A 22,516-nucleotide genomic window follows, 5' to 3' on the forward strand; every position below is an offset into this window, starting at 1 on the left:
TAATTTTCCTTCATAATTTTAACCATTAATTACAGTTTTTGCAGATTTTGTCACAAAATTATATGAATTAGTGAAAAATGGGATAAAATTTTTTTATAAGCAATAATTAGTCACCTGAAACATTACACAAATTGAAAATACCTCCAGAGTAAAAATAAATGCTGCCGACTGGAACTAATTAATGCTTATAATAATTTGTTATCCTTTGTGCTATGCATAAGAAACCTTGTCTGATAAATAATGGGAGTTTTGGATGTGAAAGGAAGTTTCTATGTTTTTTGGAAACACAAATCTTAAGGAAGCATCCCCCCTCCAGTCATCATAATGCTTCAATATGGAAAAGTGTCGAAAAGAAGATTTTCTTGGTTTAGTCCTGGGATTTGTTGTTTGGGAGTTTTCCCCGTCTGCACAAAGCATCAAATGAATGAAATTACCTTGTAACTCTCCTCAGTGGCGAGTTGCAACTTCTCTGCGATCCAATTCTCCATCTCGTCGGCATCTCGGGAGAACTGTTGCAGAGTTTGCTCATCACCCAATCTGCAAGAACAATTGCCAATTATATTACTTTGTTCATTCTAACGGCATTTCAAAATAAAATTTCCAAAAAAAAATTCAGGCAATGGTGAAGATCGGATCAATGAGGAGAGACCCTTTCAAGAATCAATAGGGTTTTCGTTTTGATTTTTTCCTCACTGATACAAAATATATCCATATCCGAAGAGATTTGGTTCAGAAGTAATATACTCCTCCCCACCGGGAGAACAATTGACAGGTTGGTCCTACTGGCAGGAAGATAGAATAATCTATGATGACGCTGTCTAAGATGGTCATCAGGAACACGTGTCACTCACGCGCTCCTACATATAGTATGGGTGAAAACCTTTACCTGGAGCGTTTCTCGATGAGGGCCTCCTTGAGGTGGCGCCACCTGTCCAGTACTTGCTTCCTCTTATCGTCGATGGGCTCGGCGGCATAGTGGTTGGCCGCGATCAGCTGATCAGCCAGTGTCTGCAAGGCGGCGATCTTCTCCTCCTAAACACGTAATAGGATGTTCTATAAACTGCATAAGAGTCCCAACTACTCCCAACCGTCTGGAGCCGCTGGGAGTGTGGCATCCCCAATCGATGTGATTGTAATGACAGCTAAATGGAGATCTGTTCACCAAACATGAATAAAGCCTTTTTAATGGTGGTCTTTCACTAGGGTGATACTGAGAGTACCTCCCACTCTGAAATAATCGTACGCTAGTGTGAGACCGTGCCAGGCATGTAGTACGACTAACATATGACGGTTTCAATTCCTACATCAGATGGCATTATTAGTTGGGAAAAAGAAATATGTAGAAGGTTGCCCATAAATGAGTTAGGCTGACAATCTTAATAAAACGTCTGGTTATGAAAACACGGTAATGAATAAATGTAGAAAAAAGGAGGGTGCTGCAATAATTTAAATTGCTTTGATGGAAACATTCAAAACTTGGTAGCTAAGAATAACCTCATATCTAAATCGGCATAGCTCAATGATGTGAAATCATTTAACAGGTTCACTGCCAGCCTTGCATAGAAAGTAGGCTTGGAAAACTAAGATGTTTTTTTACTATCATTTTGGCTCTAGGTTTTGATTGAATAAGAAGTTCAAATTTTTTTTTCAATTTCCTTTTGTTTATTTAATTCAAACACAAGGTCAGCATAAAAGTTATATTTATTTATTTGCATTATATGCCCATACAGCTCCTACAAACGTGATATATATTAATTTACATTATTAAAGTAGTAAAATTTGTTAAATACATTATAAATAGAACACATGCAAAATAATAATACAACTAAAATTAATATTTATTTATGAAGTTATTATAGCCTTCTTGTAACTAAAGTCCGTACAATTGGGACCATCTACCATTTCTGCTAAAGTATTCCCAACTGCATGCAAAACAAAGGAGTATCTAAATGACTCAGTCCTGATATTGTTGTTGCAATTAAAAAGTAATTTTGATTCTAGTTGGTATATGGAAGGTGAGTACGCTAAGTAAATCAGGGCTGTCTTGTAAGCACAACACCAATTGGCATTAAAAAATTCAAACTATGGCAAATGTTGTTAACTAAATTGTCAAACTGTACATAGTGTTTGATACACTGAATAATTCTAGTGTATTGTGCGCGTGACTGTGTGCCAGAAGTAGGGAAAATAATTTTATCTTACTTCTGATGAAATTGATCAAACATTTTCAAATATGGAAATTGTTTCAATTTTATTGGGCTGTCTGGAGCGAAGTCATTAGTTTTCTTTGTGATATCAGTATAGATGTTGTTGTATTGAAAACTCACATGAGCGTTGATGGCCTTGTCAAAGTCCTCGTGCTTCTTGATGAGCGCCTCCACGTTGTCCCCCTTGGAGTCCACCTCGTCGGCTGCCGAGAGGAAGGCCTCGCGGGCGCCCATCCAGTTCTCGGCCTGCTCGCAGTCGCGGTAGTAGAGCTGCAGTTCCAGATTCTGGTCCAGGCGCATGCGGCGAGCTACCCACGCACTGCAACATACACATACATATCATTAGAACACTACTTTTAACTTAACCCTTAGAAAACGGCTAAGATCTCAAAGCCAAATATAATATTGAAATAATTGACAGGCATCTACAATATCAACGTATTACTTAGGAATTTTCATGGACAGTATAGAAATGCGTTAAAAACTTAGCTCTACACACTGCACATTGCAGTGCACCTGAAGGTAGTCATGATTTCACTGCTATTGTAGTTAGTCGGATCCCGAGGCTTAATCTCGGACCTGGTATGATGTAGTAATTAAAATATAGCTGGCCATTGGAAATGACAGCTAAATGCATCCAACGCTAAACTCTTTTGGCGAAAATTTGCCTTAAATGTAAGTTAGTTAGATATAATTGATAATATCAGTAACACAAATATTATTCAACGCAATGTAAAACAATCAACTGACCTAGACCTAGAAAGACCTCACCCCATGAACCCGGGCACCCCTGCTAAGTCACTGAACATAGCGGACCACTTTGGGTGATCTATGGCAGGGATGTTGGTTATCCAATGGTTCCCAAGGCGACGGTAACCGTACCCGCCTCCCAAATTAAATGACTCACTGGTCGACATTGTGGATTTTCTTATCCAACCAGACGTCTAGTTAGTAGTACCTAACGTGGAGCAATTCTACCGGTGGCAAATGAAACAACAGTACCAAGTTATATGACCGTAATAGCGTAACACGAAAACACAACACAAGTCTCAGGAGTGAGAATGACAAACATCCCAAACCGGTTGTGCTTTCTTGGTGAATTTAAGACAGCAAACAATAAAAATCATAACATAGTTTAACCTTTCCAGATCCTTCCTGGCATCGGTGACTCCGCCGATCTTCTCCTGGATGTCCGGGCTGGCGTAGTGGCCGGACTGCAGAAGTTGCTGCCCAAACAGCTCAAAGGCCTGGAAGGTGCCGGCGCGGGCATCAATCTCCGTTCTGTGCTCCTGGATTTACAAACACATTATATTAGCACGGAAACAATGCTGCCAAAGATGTCATGCCATTATTTTAAAGCGCTAAGTCAAACTATAGGAATTACACAACGACAATTTATTTTAGTAAATCGTTACTACCTCGCTACTCCTCATAGAAAGGTCGTAATTGAGGGTGACTTGGACGAGTATTAAGAATGCCAGTGCTATTCTAGCGGGAAGACGTCCAGTGGGCCGCCATAGACATAGTTGGGAGAAACAACTCTGTGCAAGGCTGTGCGAGAGACTGGGCCTGATATGGACGGAGGTCGCTGAAGTAGCGCAGGTCTGGGACACATAGATGTCATGATGGTGGTGTGACGACCGGAATAGGACAAGGGGAAGATGTATGTACGTCCATACCATCCGGTTTTGTCAGAGTTTACAAATAACCTGACATATTTGAAAAACTTCTACTATTTACCATCACCAAAAGCGAAAGATTTTTCTTGTGTTATTTTGACGGAGGACTTGGCTAGGAGAGAACAGCTATACAGCTCTTTATTCTTATGGAACAATTAAAAATAACACATCTAGAAATGTAGATGAAATTAATTGTGTTAACCTAGAAATTCCTGAAAGTGGCGTGAATTTCATGGCGCCTGAGTTAACTGTTTTGAGAGACACATACAAACAGATTTTCAGTTTTTGGTTAGAGTTTTCACAAGTGGAAAGCATTAAGTACTTTTCTCAAAGCATTAATTAAACAATAGATGCCATGCAGTAAAAGCTATCAACAAAAGTTATATTTCCAAGGAGCAGATTTACAATTCACTTCACAACAGTAAGTTATTAAATACAATGCCAATTAATATACAAAATGAACACAAATCTTTATCTCCACATCATTATTTCTTTGCAACATTGTGAAGCCATTTATTAACACCCTCAACATAATAACCTAACACTGAGGCCACAAGTGCTTATATATTTCATGGACTGCAATGAATTATTCATTAATCTTACATTGTACATTAAGCCTTGGTTAGAAGACAAATTGAATACAATTCTCCCGTCTGGAAGCCACATTACAATATTCATGTACCAGCTATGGAAAGAATCTATATAAATAAAAAATTTAATGTTTGTTCAAAATTTTATATTTTCTAAAGTTCTTCACCGATTGCTTTGAAATTTTAACACAATGTTGCATTCGAATTCTGTTTTTTATATACTTATATTATATAGATTTCACAAATATGATTTTTTTAAACAGCGCCATCTGTTGGACGTAAAAGCAACACGCACTATTGTTTCTCTATCTGCACAGACAGACTGAGCCACAACAACGCGTGGCGGGGTACAGCTAGTACATATTGTTTTTTTAAATTTATGACCTGAATATGCTCAAATTGTCAGACAGAAGGATTTAAAAATACAAAATGATGCATTTGATAGACCAGAATTGCTTGTGATACTAGAGAAGTTGGGATTTATTTCAGTGCGGAAATTCTGTGACTAACCACATATATGTATACTTCTTCGCCCAGAATACTAATGGAGGGAAATAATTATACCAAGATAGTGGATATTTTCAATTAATCACTAAAAAATACTAAATTTTGTTACTGAGGCAGTTCAGTTATGCATAATAAATACTGTATAAGTTTTACTATTCGTTTGTAAAAGTCTCTAAAAAGGGCATAAATACATACATAAATCAAATGAAAGTGGATTGCTTCAAAATTGTGCATTTTCTTTTTAAAATCTATAAAGCTGATTTTTTCCATGGTAGAAACCCGTACATCTATTTACCACTATTTATTTATGTGAAATGTGATTTCTAAGCTTCAGAACAAGGAATCTAAGATAACATCAATTGACATCTTATTGAATATGTCCATCTTTTCTTCCTCGTTTTATCAATTCCTTCCTACAGCCCTTTCCGAAACGCGCCTCACAGCGTCTCCCAACCTGGTAATGCTATAGTTCCCCGGTTGTTCAATGTAGAAAGGGATGCTGAGGCGTCCCAAAAATACAATTAAAATTCTGAGGAAGCACCGATGAGATAAGGCGATAGAACTGCGTTTGGGCCTGTCTCATGTTCAAGGGAATGTTGCCCTTACTTCTGGTGACATTCACTGTTTAAAATATCATCACAACATAATAAATTTCATCCGCCTGTATGGGGCCCAGGGGGTCTCACAATGTCGGATCGATAGGCGTAACTACCGATGATTTCAGTGCGACCTGTTGCGCACTGTTGAAACAGGACCGATATTGATAACTCAATAAATAAGAATTCGACATACCCTGGCAAAACTGGAGGTTTTTTCTGTGATTTGACATTCCTAAACGTCAGAAGACTACGTGAAAGTTAAAAATACTAACAAATTGACAATATCGAATTGAAATAATAACTTTAACATACATGGCAGTCCGCATATACATTCTTGTCACTAAAAAGTTCATTAGTTCATGAGGTCTTTAGTCGTAACTAACTACTTTTGTTTCTCCAGGCTGGAACGGAATCAATTGATCGCGTCTTAGATAAATTAATTATGTCTATGAATTCAATTCTAAGGGCTTAGTTATTTCACCTCCATTCATTAAATAAGCTAGTTATTTTGTGTAACGAACGACATTATCCAAAAAGTTGTGCATATTGACAGCTTATCAAATACCTTGGAAGCAGCAACTTTTGTCTACCAACTGTCTGGATCATATTCTGACAGTGCTCACAAATATCGCAACTGACAATGGATGACGGATTTTGTCAATATTATATTGGCGTAGGGCTTTATCGATTGTCCAAGATAGACCTCCAGGAATCCAAAGTTGACGTGTAAATTGGCGATGAACGATTTCTTCAAAATGGGTATAAATTACATTTCTAAGGATTTTATTTTCAGTGAGACGAGGTTATAAAATGTACTATATAAGTTAAATTAGTGGGATAATAATTATACACACACACACACACTCACACGCACACAATATGATAATTACAGAACACTGTCGCAGAGACGTGAATAAGTCTGGAATGAACAAACGTGTCTGCTTAACCTCCAGACTTACCCACATATCTCAGAGTATTTAGCACACAGACAAGAACACAACACTGAAGTAGTAGTAACTGGACGCCCTCTTCAGCCTGACCTGTGGCATTATGCCGTATCTTGCGTCAATTTCCAGTCGCTGGCCCTAGACAACACATTATACCATCACCATATGTCGCATTATACAACTTATTAAGGAGAGATTTCTATACAAATGCTGAAAACTGTTGTCAATAGATGTCAGTTAAAAATTTTATATCTTCTTCCTGAAGCTCGCGACTTCAAGATATCCAGCAAGGTCGATCGATTTATCAATAACTTGTCATCGTTCCTAAGCACAATGCAGATCGCTAACTTATAAACGACAGTTCACATTGAATAAATTAAATAACAACAATGGTAAGTTACCGACAATATTGATAAATTCTTTATCGATCGATCGATCGTGCTAGGTATAAGAAAATAGGTATTCAATTTGACCACTGATTTTAAGAACAAAAAAAAGTGTGGAAATTGATCAACTTATCCACTTCAGCCGATATAAATGAAAATTTATAGTCTGTACGCATCTTTAAGGCCCTCAATACTAACGACAAAGTTCTTGTAATATTATACAATTACATGTGTAGAGAAATAGTCGACAGCTTTTGTATAGAAATCAATTTGTATACTTGTATACTGTTTTATTTTATAAATAAGTATTAGTTGTTGAATAATATAAAGAAATAAGTCAGTACTGACTCTAACTTGAAATTATGGTCAAAATCAAAACAAGACCCTAGATGAATGTAAAATTGTAAATTATTTAGAATGTACGAGAAAAAAAGAGACGAGCGAAACATTGTCATAGCGATGGATAACATGCTATATGGGCGTACCGCTGACAGCTTCATTGTGAGCATTCTTTCTTTTTAACAAATGAAGTATTTTGCTGAAAAGAGGTATTTAAAGGGAACTCTCAGTAGTAAGGCCATATTTGGACGATTTAACGCTTCGTAAAACACCCGACACCAAGACAATATGGAAAAGTGGTACAATAATACCGATGAAATAACTTTGATTAATGTTGTGACTGAATATAACTAATACATAGACTTATTCTTAATCATATAAAAGACAGTGACATAGAAAACACTGTGAAACAAGAAAAACATAGGAACTTCTTATCACCGAAATAAAATCAAATTGTCAAATTAATAAGAGTTATACAGTAGAACCCCGTTAATTCGAACCCCGATAATTCGAAAAAACGCGTAATTCGAAATTTTCGCAAAAAAAATTTCCGCTGAAAAATTTTTTCATACAAAATTTTTTTTAATTCGAAATTCGTTAATTCGTAATTCGAAATTTATTTTTGTCCGCGCACGAAAATTTGTTCGTGTAATTCGAAAAAATTTGATTTTTGCGAAAATAAATCATAATATTTCGTAAATCTGAATCTAAAAGTCAGCCGTGGCGGTAAAACGCCGAAAATTGTATTTTTACGTGGTTATACATCGTCGTAATTAGTATTATTATTTTGTAAATCTGAATCGATTTACACTGGAATGTCATATTTTTTCAAATTTATTTCGAATATCCGAGGTTAAAGGGCCGAGAAAATACATTTTACGCGGATATATGTCGTAGTTTTACGAGTTTACGTCAAATATCTGCATTTAGAGGGTCGGCCGCGACGAAACTCGGCCGCGTAATTTCGATTTACGCGTAAATATATCGTATTTTTATTAACTTTACTTCGAATATCCGCGTTGAAAAAATACGGCGCGACGGAAATTGGCCGAAAAATTTCGATCCATGCCGAAATATGACATATTTTTACGAATTTACTTCAAATATCTGAACTTACAAGGCCGGCCGCGACGAAAAACTGCCGAGAAAATTCGATTTACGCGGAAATATATCATATTTTTTACGAATTTATTTCGAATATCTGAATTTGAAGAGCCGGCCGCGACGGAATACGGCCGCGAATTCTCGTTTTACGCGGAAATATATCGTATTTTTTCGAATTCAAATTCAGATATTTGAAATAAAGGGCCGGCCGCGACAGAAAATTAACTCGAAATCTCGATTTACGCGGAAATATATCGTATTTTTACGAATATCTCAATTTAAAGGGTAGGCCGCGACCGAAATCGGCAGCGAAATCTCGATTTACGCGTAAATATATAGCATTTTTGTGAATTTATTTCGAATATCTGAATTTGAAGAGCCGGCAATACGGAATACGGCCGCGAATCCTCGTTTTACGCGGAATATATCGTATTTTTACGAATTCAAATTCAGATATTTGAAATATATGGCCGGCCGCGACAGAAAATTACCGCGAAATCTCGATTTACGCGGAAATATATCGTATTTTTACGAATATCTCAATTTAAAGGGTAGGCCGCGACCGAAATCGGCAGCAAAATCTCGATTTACGCGTAAATATATAGCATTTTTACGAATTTATTGCGAATATCTGAATTTACAGGGCCGGCCGCTACGGTAATCGACCGCGAAAATAAAGAAATAATTGGTATTAATACGAATTTACAACTAAAATACCACCCGGATTTGAAGAGGCGGCCGAGAAAATCGATTTTCGGCGTTTTTTTTTTTTTTTTTTTTTCATAAAATTTCGAATTACGTGGGAATTCGTTAATTCGAAATTTGATTTTTGATGTCCGCTGGATTTCGAATTAACGAGGTTCTACTGTATTTTTAAACATCTGGGACAAACATTGTCATCAAACGGTCAGCACTATTTTGTTTAAAAATTGAAAGGTTCCCATTAAACACCGATTCTAGATCCTTTTCCGCTTTCTATCAAATTGTGATCAGCTGACAAGCATCGGCGTTAAACGGGAACTTTTCAAAAATAAAACAATTTGATACTTATTAACTATTTGGCTCAAAAATGGAGATGAAAAATGGTTAAAAAGGCAAATAATTTTACCCTAGCATCCATATAACGAAAGCATTGTTTGTTACCTGGTGACGTTCAAGCAGAGCTTCGGCCCCCGTGACATCGTTGGCGAGCTCCTCGGAGCTGACGAGCCCCTTCATGGAGTTAATCCAAGCCATCAGGTCACGGTAGTCAGACAAGAACCTGAAACGGTACACGCATCAAACATAGTCTTCTTCTCGGTACAGTCGGAGAGTGATGCAAAGTGGCTACAAAGGGAGGCAGAATTCGGTCAGCCATTCAGCATCACTGTGCCTACCACTAAAGTTGCAGGTAAATGAGAAAGAAAAAATTGCCTATTATTGCCGAACAATTGTCTCAGCCATCAATAGTCGTGCAGAGCAACGTGTCCACCACTAATATTGTCGTAATGTATAAGACAAAATAACTTCAAAAAAAACATCTGCAATATCTCAAAAAATATATCTCTTGCATAAACTGTAAAGAAAAATCATTAAGTTTCGAGAAACTCCACACCCTCCAATTGGCATATGTGTCAATATTAAGGATAGCAGTGAATCTGTTAATCGCATTTGAAATTAGGACAGTTTTAGTAACAGAGCGAGAAGGAAATAAGAAAATCTTAACAGAAATACCTTGCCGGCAAGAAATTGTTATAAAAAGTTGCTCGTTTACCAGAGCCTTTAGGTACAGTGTGGGTGTGTGTTGGAGTGAGTGTGTTGTGTGTGTGTGTGTGTGTGTGTGTGTGAGAGGAACTCGTAGTGGACACTATTACAATTAACATGCTTTGTACTTTAACTAGAATTAGAATGTCTGGCTACAAACAAAACTTATGTGACAGCCTTCGGCAAGCACACTAGATTCTGCAAGTCACCGTGACTCTTGGCTGAATCGAGGAGCTTCACGACTCGGATGGCAGTTCATCTCTTCACCCTGCCGATGCATCCATTACTCTGACGTAGTTTGTTGGAAAGAAGAATAATTACTGTTGGGGTTTGTGTTTTTTACCTCTGAAGGTCGTAGCTGTCGAGCAGCTTCTCCTTACGCGAGTTGGCCTTGGCGGTCAGCTGCGTCCACTCGTCGTTAATCTCACACTTCTTGGCGTATGTCTGCTCCGCCGTGTCAGGGTGCGATGTCATCAGCCTGGTGGCCGTGTCGTCCAGCTGGCGAATCTGTAAACGAAACAGGGAATTATTATCTATAACTGCACACAGCATGATGATGTCATTCATGTCTCACCCTGCACGACATCAGAAGCATCTGAAAGCCTCCTGGACGGGAGAAGAGAGACTCCTTTGGTTAGCTATAATCCTGAGTGACAAGTAATCCATATGAAAATGACCATCGCGTATCTGATCCCACTGAGAAGCAGCCTGCATTTTCATGGCCATTCTGGTCCTCCACCAATAAGATAAGGTGTTCCCACAGCCGATGTGGCAACAGATGCACAAGGAGAGGACTAAAAGAGTTGGTGATAAATGAGCACAGTGCAGATATGGAACATGTGGTTAATGAACGCCCCCTTGAAAGAGTCCAGTACAACAAACACATTATTGAGCACCTCTACTTTCTAGATGCAGTCATTAATCTTATCCACATGGCGATAAAACTAATGCAATATGATGTTTACCTTATCGCCAAGAGCAGCCAGATCCCTCTCTAGTCCTTCGTGCTTTCGCTGCAGGGCCTGCACGCTGCGCAGGTCCCTCCCGAGGTCCTCGTTGTTGAGCGCCTCGTCCTTCTCCTGGATCCAGTCCTTGGTCTCGTCCACGTCGCGGTGGAAGCGCTGGACCTCGTGGGCGGATCCCAACTGGGCAGCGCGCTCAGCGGTGAGCTGCTGCAGAGACGACCACTTGGAGTTGAGCTCCTGGAAAGACAGAGAGAAACATCAATGTACGCAAAAAATAAATACTTATTCTGGTCATTCAATCTTCACCCTACAGAACTGCACTAGTGGTAGCAAACTGCACTCGTAGATTTAGAAGTGACTTATATTATGAAGTGCAGTATCTTCCTTATATCGTCCCCTGAGTTATCAATTGCGTATTTTGTATTTGTCGTTCCTCATAAGTCTTTCTTCCACAGGGATACGCAAGTATCCGATACTCGATAATTTCAAGTATCTTAGCGACTACCGCCATACATCTGCGTGGAGGTTCGCAGGCACACACTGCTTACATTTTGTAAAATCGTCAGTGACGCCAGTCTCCCGCGACCAGCAGGACGAGGTTGTTCCAACTCACGTCGTCGAGTCATTCTGATTTGTAAATTTAAGCATAGGATGCAGTTACAGAAGAGTTTACTGAAAGCTCCTAGCCGTCTCAATGCGGATCCTTACTTCTTAAGATGGATCTGTTAACCTAATTAATAATACTAAGAAACATATTCTGTTGGATCATTAGGCCTGCAGGTAATAATATGGGTCAATATTGCATATTCATACTTGAATTTGGGTCTGGATCTTCAGCGCGGCCTCTGTCTGGCCGATGGTCATCAGCTGCACGGCGATTTCATTCATCTCGGCGAGGCGCACCTCGTTGGCCTTTAGGTCGGCCTGGAAGTCATCAAACTTCTTCTGCATCACCTCCACCTGCTCAAGGTCCTCGCCCACATCCTGGACTTGGGCGTGGTTTTCCTGCAACAAATAATAAAAACAAAACATTATAATATGTATCTAGAAGAATGCAAGGTCTTAAGTATGAATTGAAGACCTTCGAGAAGACATCCTTGACTGAGGGATCGGTCACGGGTTCGAAACCTGTAGTCAAATGACCTTTGATGATACATTCTATCATGACATAACGAATTTCGTTATTAAATGTCAAATGAGTTTGTTCTGCAAAAATGATTTTATGAATGACTAGCTGAAGTCCCCGGCATTGCCCGGGCTTTACATAGAGTTTTTCTAAATCTTATGTAGACAGTGATCTTTCTCTCGTTTGAAGAAAGAAGTGTGCAAAATTTTATTACACTCAGAATAAAATTGGAGAATGCCGATCACCCGGTGACACTCTCCTTTATACAAATAGATTTTAGCCATTTGCTATTTTTGCAATTACATATCAATAACAGTAAGCCTGTCGGTAAGAAAATGTCAAAAACCAAATGCTTTAAGACCCTGCGCAGAAATGTTTCACACTGAACTGCGCTGCAGACCTACGTTGCCTTACTTTAGAGAACTTAATTTTCTGCGCAGGGTCTTACAGCACACGGTTTACATCGATTGCCAACCGACTCGTGGAACGACGGAATAACTGTCACAACTTATTTCCACCCATGCTAAATAAAATTTATACTTGTTAATTAAAAGCAGCCAATAATTATAAAACTCGCTTTATAATCAACTTTATATCAGTAGGCCTCACTAAACTTGGTAGCTTTTAGTGGATGTCGATTTAAGATTTTGACAATGTTGATGATAAAACCCTTTATCGTATTAATGTTGACCATTTTACAGCGGTGTTGTTAGCCACCACATATAGAAGGAGCGGAGAGGTTGGATTGACAGAATGTATGTTTGTTACCTTATCCTTGATCCAGGTGGCGAGTTCAGCGGCCTCGCGCACCAGCACGTAGGCCTTGGTGGTCTCGCTGAGCTTGTTCTGCCTCTCCTTGGCCAGACTGAGCAAGTTGTCATACTGCGAATTGATCTGAAACAAACAACGAAATTTCATCAGCTAAAGCTATTTTAAGCAAACATACAAGAAGTCTTCATAAGGCAGTAACTTTGTAAATAAAAATAATTATAGTAACACAATTATTCCGTGCTCTTAAGAAGTATAGAGGTCAATGAATTCTATTGATGACATTTGCAAAAATAAGAGGATCTTTTGACAGGGTGATGACTTTTGTACTACCTTCTATAAAAGCCAAAACATTTGAACCAATTCTATAATACCTACATAACACAAACATTTGTATGTATTATTTATAAGGGTTAAGGCAAGAACACACTGGGACCATGTATGCAACGTATGCGATGCTACTTTCCCAGGCCAAGGACCCTTCCAACGCGTGTGGTGTGTCTAGTTCTTATGTACGGGGTGCGACAGTTGATTTTACGTTTGTTTTTTAGGTCATGTGTATCCCTTCTTAGAAGATACACGTATACTTAAAAGATGCACATATACTTGGAAGATGCATGTATACTTAGAAGATGCACATATACTATTCGGCTTTGTCATGCCTTATGGTTTTGAAAGTGAATTTGAGGATGAAAAAGATTATTGTTTTTAAATTAATATCTTCATAAATGCATGAGCATTTAAAACAACTCAATTACTGTTATTGTGAAATGGGAGATGAGCGCATCAGCAGAATGCTGCCTGCTCATTAAATAATAGTAAAAACGTCAAATCAACTGCTATACAATCAAATGTCAAATCAACTGACGCCTTACGTGCGTAAGATATAAAAAACACTGGTCACACACATCGGAAAGCTGACAGCCATCCTCTCCACCATACACACGTCCCACGTCGATCTGGACAGCCCAGATCGGTGTTGCGTGTGGAGCGTAGGATAGCGATGCGTGACAAGTGTTGTCCAGATGTCTTAATCTTTCAGGCCTCGGAAGGACATTACTAGCCATTCCGTTAGAGTCTCTGAAGGACAGATCTGACCGGGGAGTTTATAGATTACAAAAGTATATTTACTTTATTTCTACAATGTGTAATTTCTTTGGAAAGATAAATAATTATTCTTCTTGTACATGATTACATGCATAAAATCCAAAAAATTGTCACAAATGCTTACAAATTGGCGGGATTTTTTCATTGACTGTTGAAAGTTAAAAAATCATTTGTATTTTTTTTTTGTACAAACGGCATAAAAGTGAAGTGACAGATTTCTTACTAATTCCCTACACAAAAGGAAAGTGTTATCTAAATATTGAATTCTTTCAACATTATGCATGTTTCTAGTTAAAATGTCCCGGTAAGTTTTTTTGTTAATATTTTCATGTTTGATATTAAAATTTTATTTTTTAGAAATGTGAATGTTTATTTCAATTTCAAAGATAATTTAATCTAGTTTCTAAAATGGTATTTTTTTTTTTTTTTTGTATTAGGCAATTCACCCTAAAGAGAGTGCTATGTGCCGTTAAAGTTAAGGGAGATGGTTATAATTTTATGGGAAATCTATACGGGAATAGGAAATCTCAAATATTGAAGTCATTCAAGTCTATGAACTTGTATAGAACTGAGAAAATGCGAGAATTGTTGAGAGAAAGTAAATAAGGAATACTAAGGGGAGATTGGTGGGTGATTTTTATAAGTAAACGATAAATGCCTTTGAAGGATGAATGATTTTTACAATTAAAGAAATATTTACAACAAATTCAGAAATATGTGGCACATTTTAGATCTCGATGAAATTTCACCTTGTTATTGGGATTCGTAGGTAAAAATATTTTAAAACCTTGAGGGTTAATGCGTTGGGTACACAGCCTGTCCTTACCTTTAATCTGCAAATGTTTTATTAATTGTTGATTGCCATGACTCGAAACAAGGTATTTAAAGTCTAATCTATAATGAAAACATTAAATACATCTCTATACACCTGATAACCTGCAACATGAAAGACGGGCATACTGGTATGAAATTATGGTAAAATTTTACAAGTTCACCGCATTCCTATTTACAAAAAAAAAAAACAAAAATGACTGGAAACTATACAAAAGGGGTAATCACATTAAAGAAGTATGATTTAAGATTTTCACGGCCAAAAGTATTTTTGTTATTTGTTTTTGGGTTGTCATGCCGTGTTGCGCTAACTCCTTCTTTAACCAAAGTTTCGGACAACGTTATAGTGGCCATCATCATCACACATCTGCCCTGGTGATGGACACTGTAACGTTGTCCGAAACTTTGGCTAAAGAAGGAGTTAGCGTAATACGGCATAACACCCCAAAAACAAATAGCAAAAAAACATTAAAGTAGTGTTCGAAAATAATAATATAATATGTGGCAAAGTGATAACTTCAAATGAGTATAATATATCGATGGCTAAAAGCCAAGATATTGAATAGCCATAAACAATTATTTCAAGAAGAACAAAGCTAGAAATTTGAATCTCTTGGAAATTGGATTTTTACGCTTTGAAATACGTAAATATCTTTAAAATGGTGCAAGTTGCTATATTTTTACATGTACAAATTTGGGTTGTTCTTAGAAGAGTCCCGTTCATAACTCATTTATTTATTTATTTAGAATTGCCATTTATATACATGATAGTTATTGATAGTCATAGTCAGAAGAAAGATTTTTTTTTTGAACTTTATATAAGTAAACAAGGATAAATAATACACATTAGTAAAAACTTTGAAAAAGAAATGAAGAAACAAAAACAAAAACCTGTTAAGCAGTGGCCTCGCTAAAATGTTTAATTAGTTCAGCTTTATACTTCAATAGACGCTATTAAAAACATCAGGTAACATAGCATAAGGGTTACCAATGGTGTGTAATTTATTTATTACATAATTGTAGCCTAAAACCGTAGTATAATTGTTACAATAATACATACTGGGAATTTTGATCTAATGGTAGGAACATAAATAAAGGAGATACAATGTTTAAGGCATTTACACACAACAAAATAAATCTCTGTAGTACGGAAACTAACTTGTTGCAGCTAAAGTCTATACAGTGTGTATCAGAGCATGACCGATAGACTAACCAGCGATTCCTGAACATATTCTATATATAATAATTAAAATAAAATAACTTTGTTTGAATACCACTTTATTGTATATATTTATAACCAAACGTTTTCAGTTCAACCCGAACCTTCATCAGGATTAAGGGGGAAGTATCATAAATAGCGCTAAACATCACTTTGTATTTACCTAGTAAAAGGAATACCACTAATAATTTATCTAAAAATTCTAAAGGGGTAGTTAGAAAAATGTCTTATGTTACCAGTGAATGAACTTTTTTTATCGTAAACTTTTTTATTCTATATGAAATACACATTGCAACTTTACGTAAAACTTCAAAAATGCCTTCGCTGGAAGCAGAATAGCTCCTATCAGAGAGATTTTTTTTTTAAATCCATCGGTCATCTCAAAGTAAATATGATACAGGTCATTTTAAATAAATAAAAAACACTTTAAGATATATGGATTTTTGTTGTGATTCAATTAAACTTCCCGAATATTTCAATTATTTTCCGTCATACAAAATCCTATGGATGAAATCATTGTCCATGGCTTGACCGAACACCGCTAGTCACTGTCAGTCTCGAGGTGAATTCGGAAGTGAGAGCACGCTTGTTTTGTTTATTCTCCAGTCCTCGGCCAACTTTCAAATTTCTAATAGGAATCCAGAGGAGATTGGTGCTATAGCCAAGGGGTAAGTGGAAATTAAATATTATTTATTTTGTAATATATAATTTGAAACTTGTTTTACGGTCTCAACTTTTTTTTTACCTTTTTCAGGTACCAATACGTAAATAATAAAGGGGCACATAAATGGGAAATAATAAAGGGACTCGCGCGTACAGCGCCGAAAGAGACCGCTCCACTGGAGGAAAAGAAGAATAAGGTTTGTCAAAATACATCATTCCGATGGACACGTTTTCTACAAATTTTTACCGACTTCTATCGAAGTCGGTAAAACGGAGTAGGTAGTGGCTTGAACTCGGATCTAATTTCAAAATGCATTATTTCGGCATCAATCAATTTCTCCAGTTCTCTACCGATTTAGTTCAAAATCGGGATTAGGGAGTTTGGATGTGCACTGAACTCGGATCTAATGTCAAAATGCATAATTTCAGCATCCATCTGGGATTTCTTCAGTTCCCTACCGATTTAGTTCAAAATCGGGATTAGGGAGTTTAGATGTGCATTGAACTCGGATCTAATGTCAAAATGCATAATTTCAGCATCCATCTTGGATTTCTGCAGTTCTCTGCCGATTTAGTTCAAAATCGGGATTAGGGAGTTTGGATGTGCATTGAACTCGGATCTAACGTCAAAAAACATAATGTTGGCATCCATTTTGAATTTCTCGAGTTTTCTACTGCTTTGGTTCAAAATCGGGATTAAGGAGTTTGGATGTGCATTGAACTCGGATCTAACGTCATAACTTCAGCATCCAGCTTGAATTTCTTGAGTTTTCTGCCGATTTGGTGCAAAATCTGGATTACGGAGTTTGGAGATGGACTTTGCGAGACTAGTGTGAAGGTGCTTTCAACGATTCTACCGATTCCTTTCAAACTGTCGCTAAGATTGGGAACAATGTATATCAGATCCATTGATAAATGCACTGAATTTCGTTGATGGATAATTCCGGGTAGTAGTATTATAAATAAATTATTTAAAAAAATATATATATAAATATACAGGGTGTATCGGCACTAACCCGACAAACTTTAACCAGCTATTCCTTAGCACATTTGGAGTAAAAAATTTTATGGGCACTTTGCTGTCCGGTAGCATTTTTTTTTCAATTAAAAACAAAAAAATTTAAAATTTCCACACTACATCACTGTCATTGGCATTGCGTTTAGTGTTAAACAGCTGTTATAAGCAAGTATGTCAAAAAGCGTCTTCACTCTTTCGCACACACTAAATAATAATAGTTAAAAATGAGACGAATGGTGCCGTGCTATTTCGTTGTGACTGTAAACGTGCGCCAATATAGGTACACACGTGCATTATTCAACGGAATTCGAATAAAATATTTGCCAGATGGGTTTTCAAACTTTGTCAAAGGATAAAACAGTGGTGACATGTGGTGAAAATATGAATAATAAAATTTTTATTAAAAAAAAACGTTACCGGACAGCAAAGTGCACATAAGATCTTTTACTCCAAATATGCTAAGGAATAGCTGGTTAAAGTTTGTCGGGTACGTGCCGATACACCCTGTATATATATGAGAGAGAGAGAAAATAAATATAAAATAATATATTACCGGTAACATGCATAGTAAGAATTATAGTGTATTTTATACAATGTACAAAAAACTTTTTTAATAGCCTTAACCACAAAGAAAGCCAAAGTTTTGGCACTTTTCGAGGATATTATGCTAAAAACATGAAAAAAGTATTTTTAACCAAGACATTTAGATAATTTTATATCAATTTTTATCAAATTCTTTATATCTATCTTAGACTGTGTTTTTTTCTTAGTTTATGTACTTCATTCTACTTTTTTGTATATCTAAGTTAAAATTGTAAAATATATTCTTTCCCGAGTACGAAAAAAACATTGAAATAAATTTTCAAATTACATTCATGATTTACAAATAAACTTTTTTCCATTTCTATCGCACTAAATATATAATCAAAAAATATTTGTCGTAACTTAATTTTACGTTTTCCCTTTTTTCACACCCATTGCTTTCTGGTAATATTATATTAAAAAAAACAGTTATTGTCATTACACAAACCATACAATCAAATTTATGAACCAAAAATCTTTTCCAAGTCAAAACACGATTAGATTCTATGTGACTTTGAGTAAAAAACTGAGACGTCAAAAAAGGTCCAGGGCGTAAAAGATGTGACTGTATATCCATTATTTTGCTAGTATGATTTTTATTCTGTCAAGTTGTATCCATTATTTAGTAAATAAATATAAATTTTATAAAGCACGTGTATTTTTATTTCGTATTTTATCAAAACCGTGTCAATCATCCCCCTATCTACTCAAAAGACGCAGGTGTTCTAGCGGCCGACCGATTCATTTACAAGTAGCAATAATACCTAACTGTACTGAAGTCGAGATTTGATACCGTCCCCTTAATAAAAACATATTGTTTTTCAAACATGTATACCCACTAAGTGCTTTCTACAAGTAAAAAAAAAAGTAAATAAATAAATTCTATATAATTATTATTTGTAAAGTCTGTCAGGCACGTCCCAATAAACTCTGCATATGTTGTGGCGGACTTAAAAATAGAAAATTGACACTAGACTATGTATACATGGTGTTCGGAAACTGGTGAATCTACATCACATTTGGAGTAATGTGATGTAGATTAATCAGTTTCCCGTTGTACCATTAGTTTCCGGACACGGTATATAAAAACATACTTAGTAATAGAAAATATTGGATATTGGCGTGTTACCTGGTTCTGGCGGGCGGCAATAGAGTTGCTGTCGGCAAGGTTCTGCTGCGAGGCCGTGAGTCCCGCGTCGATCTTCTTCACGTAAGCGGCAGGCACAAAGCCCTGGCGGTCGTTCACCTCCACCTTCCACCAGTCCTGGGGACAACAACACAACACAGCTTAGTTAAATACTATCTCATGTATTATTCACATAATCAAAGGACAACGGTATTGAACAGATCATTCGGGGAAGATGAGCAATCATTAAATGCACCATTGAATCCGTGCAGCGCACGGCTAAGCTAAAATTTTCTGAAAATCTTCATACAAAAAATCGAATTTCCGAAAAAAAATCATTTCCAGCTACAACATCAATTTTATATTTATAATTTTTTGTAATATTAGCATTCTAGGGCAACCAACTAGTTTCGACACTAGCAGTTAGTATAAAAATAAGTATAAACCAAAAATATAATTTGGGTTGTGTGTCTGTCCTGTGTAAATCTGGTTCAATGGTTTGTAGAACTCGGAATTGCTTTAAATTTAAGTGTCATTTTCAAAATTGGAATTATTTATTTGAAGAATTCAGACAAGCGATAAAGCGTGGATTTGATTTTTATACAAATCTACAGTTTTTTCATCGACTGATGAAATTTTGCACACTTGACCTTCAAAACAAGATGAAGGTCACTGTGTACATCTGATTTCAAAAAACTTTGCGCAAAGCCCAACCACGGGGACTTCACCTAGTAATAGTTTTTATCGTTTTCAGAATTGGAACTGATTTTTTAAGAATTCAGACTAACCGTGATTTTTCAAGGGTTTGCTATAGTCTAAATTATAAATAACAGATTTGTATGAAGTTAATATCAAAAACTAACAGAAACTAATCTATAAAAAATAACAAAATGCTTTGTTTCAAATATTTAAATTTTAGTAATTTAATAGGAACTTAGATATTTCTTTTTTTAATTTTTACTATTATTCTCCGCTTAGTAAGTTGCATCATCGAGGTAAAAGGATTATTTATGTGGGAATGATTTACAGTGAAAACTCACATAACTACTAAGGAATAGTTCTTCCTCATCAGGAACCCAACCAAGCTCCAGGTTCCTCTCCAAACTGCAACCCAACCTCATGGAGTAGGGGTACATTTTAAGAGGACTATCACCAGCATTATGTATACCATAGTCCAATAGTTTACACCCAGCTCCGTTTATGCCACCAGAATTTAGAATAAAAACAGTATTCTGTTGATCAGAATTCTGAATATCACAATTTTCCTTAGGGGCGCATCTTCGCCTTTCTGTTTTATCACAACTTTGTACACCAAAGTCAAATACGCCACCAGAATTACATATATATGCAGCATTATGTTTCCCACAAGCAATCTGAATATCACCAGGATTCTGTACACCAGAGCCCAGTATATCGCCACCTTTTTTTATGCAGCCATAATTTCGTGTATAAACAGTATTCTGTTTATCGGCAGAACTCTGAATATCGCCAGAATTATGTACACTGGAGTGAAGCTTTTCCACAGCTTTGTTAATGTCACCAGAATTTCGAATAAAAATAGTATTCTGTTGATCAGAATTCTGAATATCACATTTTTCTTTAAGGGGGCATTTTCGCCTTTCCTTTTGACCGAATCTTCTTATAAGACTACAGATTAATAGGTTCACAGCCCACAATGTAATGATCATCATGAAATAATATTATTTCCTATAGTTAGGATCAGCCAACTTCACAATAGCAAGATGCCATGTTTTATGTTCCCATAAATAAATTCTGCTGTTAGTATATTAGGACTTTTCCCACAACTCCAGTGATATTTTTATTTTGTATTGTGGACTTAATTTTGATATTATTAATGTACACTTGTAACGCTTTGAAGTTGATTGTTTGAAGTCAAGGTTGTAACTTTTGTTTCAATATTTTGATAAACAATAAACACTAACTTGTTTAGGTACCACAACAACTTATTTACTGACAATTGACAACAACTAATGTGGCAATAAAAAAAGAGACAGAAAATTAAATTGTCTAAATCAAAAGTGTTGCTATTTCAATTAGATTAATTTTAAAATCAGTGGTGATGCACACAATAAAAAAATTAAGGGCGAAACACAAGACGAAAACGCCAATTTTATCAGTTTCGTAATCGATTATTCGCTCGAATCCGTAAATAATACGTTAGAAAAAAAATCGTTAAAATTTTAATCGAATTATTTAGATTTTTTAAATAATGAGTATTTCGGAATGGATATCTCGATTAAACAATTCGACAATGAACAATTCGCGATGTATTATTTAAAAAAAAATAACCTTGAGAAAATAACTTTAACCCAAGTTCTGATGTTGAAAAATAAAGATAAAATTCGGCTTTAACAAGTTAATCATAAATCACAAGCACATATATCTCGTTTAGTATAGGCAAGACGTGTAAAATAGCACAAAAATTTATAAACCAATTACTTAAAAAAAAAACACTAAACACGACCGCTAACTGAAAAAAATACACTGATAACAAACATTACGATGGAACTTTATAATATCAGACGAGAAAAAGGATAATTAATTCATACTTCGAATTTCAAACAGATTTTATAACTCGCGAAATTTATCATCCGCTGATTTATATTACGTATTTAAAAACACGATCTTTCTCCCTCCGACCTAATTAATGAATGAGTTCGGTTCGAGAGCTGATTACACAATGTTGAACGCTATGGACATTGCCGTGTACCCTGCACCTACATCTACATTATAATATATACGTAATATTACGTCTCGTGAAAGAGTGTTTAGTCGTATAGTATGATGATACACGTACATTGCGTGCTTCGAAACTTCAAGCCAAAATATCAACAGCACTCTTTCACGTGACGAGAGTTTAGCACAGATAAAACGAACCGGCAGACAGACGCAAGCAACCACTGACTGTTAAATAAATACGCAATGGGAATTCATTGATAAATTTTATTGTTTTACAGAATTAGGGGTAGGTGGTTGTCATCAAAATCGG

At 36.3% G+C, this 22,516-nt stretch overlaps 1 protein-coding gene across 6 annotated transcripts in view; it reads right to left on the minus strand.

Annotated features, from left to right (window-relative positions):
* Positions 1–22,516, minus strand: part of alpha-Spec (alpha spectrin) — a 112,408-nt gene that overhangs the window by 16,245 nt on the left and 73,647 nt on the right. For 3 of the 6 annotated variants that reach the window (XM_089643515.1, XM_089643516.1, XM_089643514.1), the window contains exons 21-31: positions 19,510–19,644; positions 12,961–13,086; positions 11,880–12,071; positions 11,067–11,303; positions 10,445–10,608; positions 9,502–9,619; positions 6,623–6,667; positions 3,348–3,496; positions 2,328–2,526; positions 887–1,032; positions 435–537 (exon numbers count right to left, since the gene is read on the minus strand). In XM_089643515.1, the coding sequence (XP_089499641.1) occupies positions 435–537; positions 887–1,032; positions 2,328–2,526; positions 3,348–3,496; positions 6,623–6,667; positions 9,502–9,619; positions 10,445–10,608; positions 11,067–11,303; positions 11,880–12,071; positions 12,961–13,086; positions 19,510–19,644 (1,614 nt within the window). The remainder of the gene's footprint in view (positions 1–434; positions 538–886; positions 1,033–2,327; positions 2,527–3,347; positions 3,497–6,622; positions 6,668–9,501; positions 9,620–10,444; positions 10,609–11,066; positions 11,304–11,879; positions 12,072–12,960; positions 13,087–19,509; positions 19,645–22,516) is intronic. The other 3 variants (XM_089643519.1, XM_089643518.1, XM_089643517.1) reach the window with 1 other exon arrangement.

This window comes from Hesperophylax consimilis, chromosome 19 (genome assembly GCF_061612785.1).
Source record: "Hesperophylax consimilis isolate HC1 chromosome 19, BYU_Hcon_1.0, whole genome shotgun sequence".
Classification (NCBI taxonomy): domain Eukaryota; kingdom Metazoa; phylum Arthropoda; class Insecta; order Trichoptera; family Limnephilidae; genus Hesperophylax; species Hesperophylax consimilis.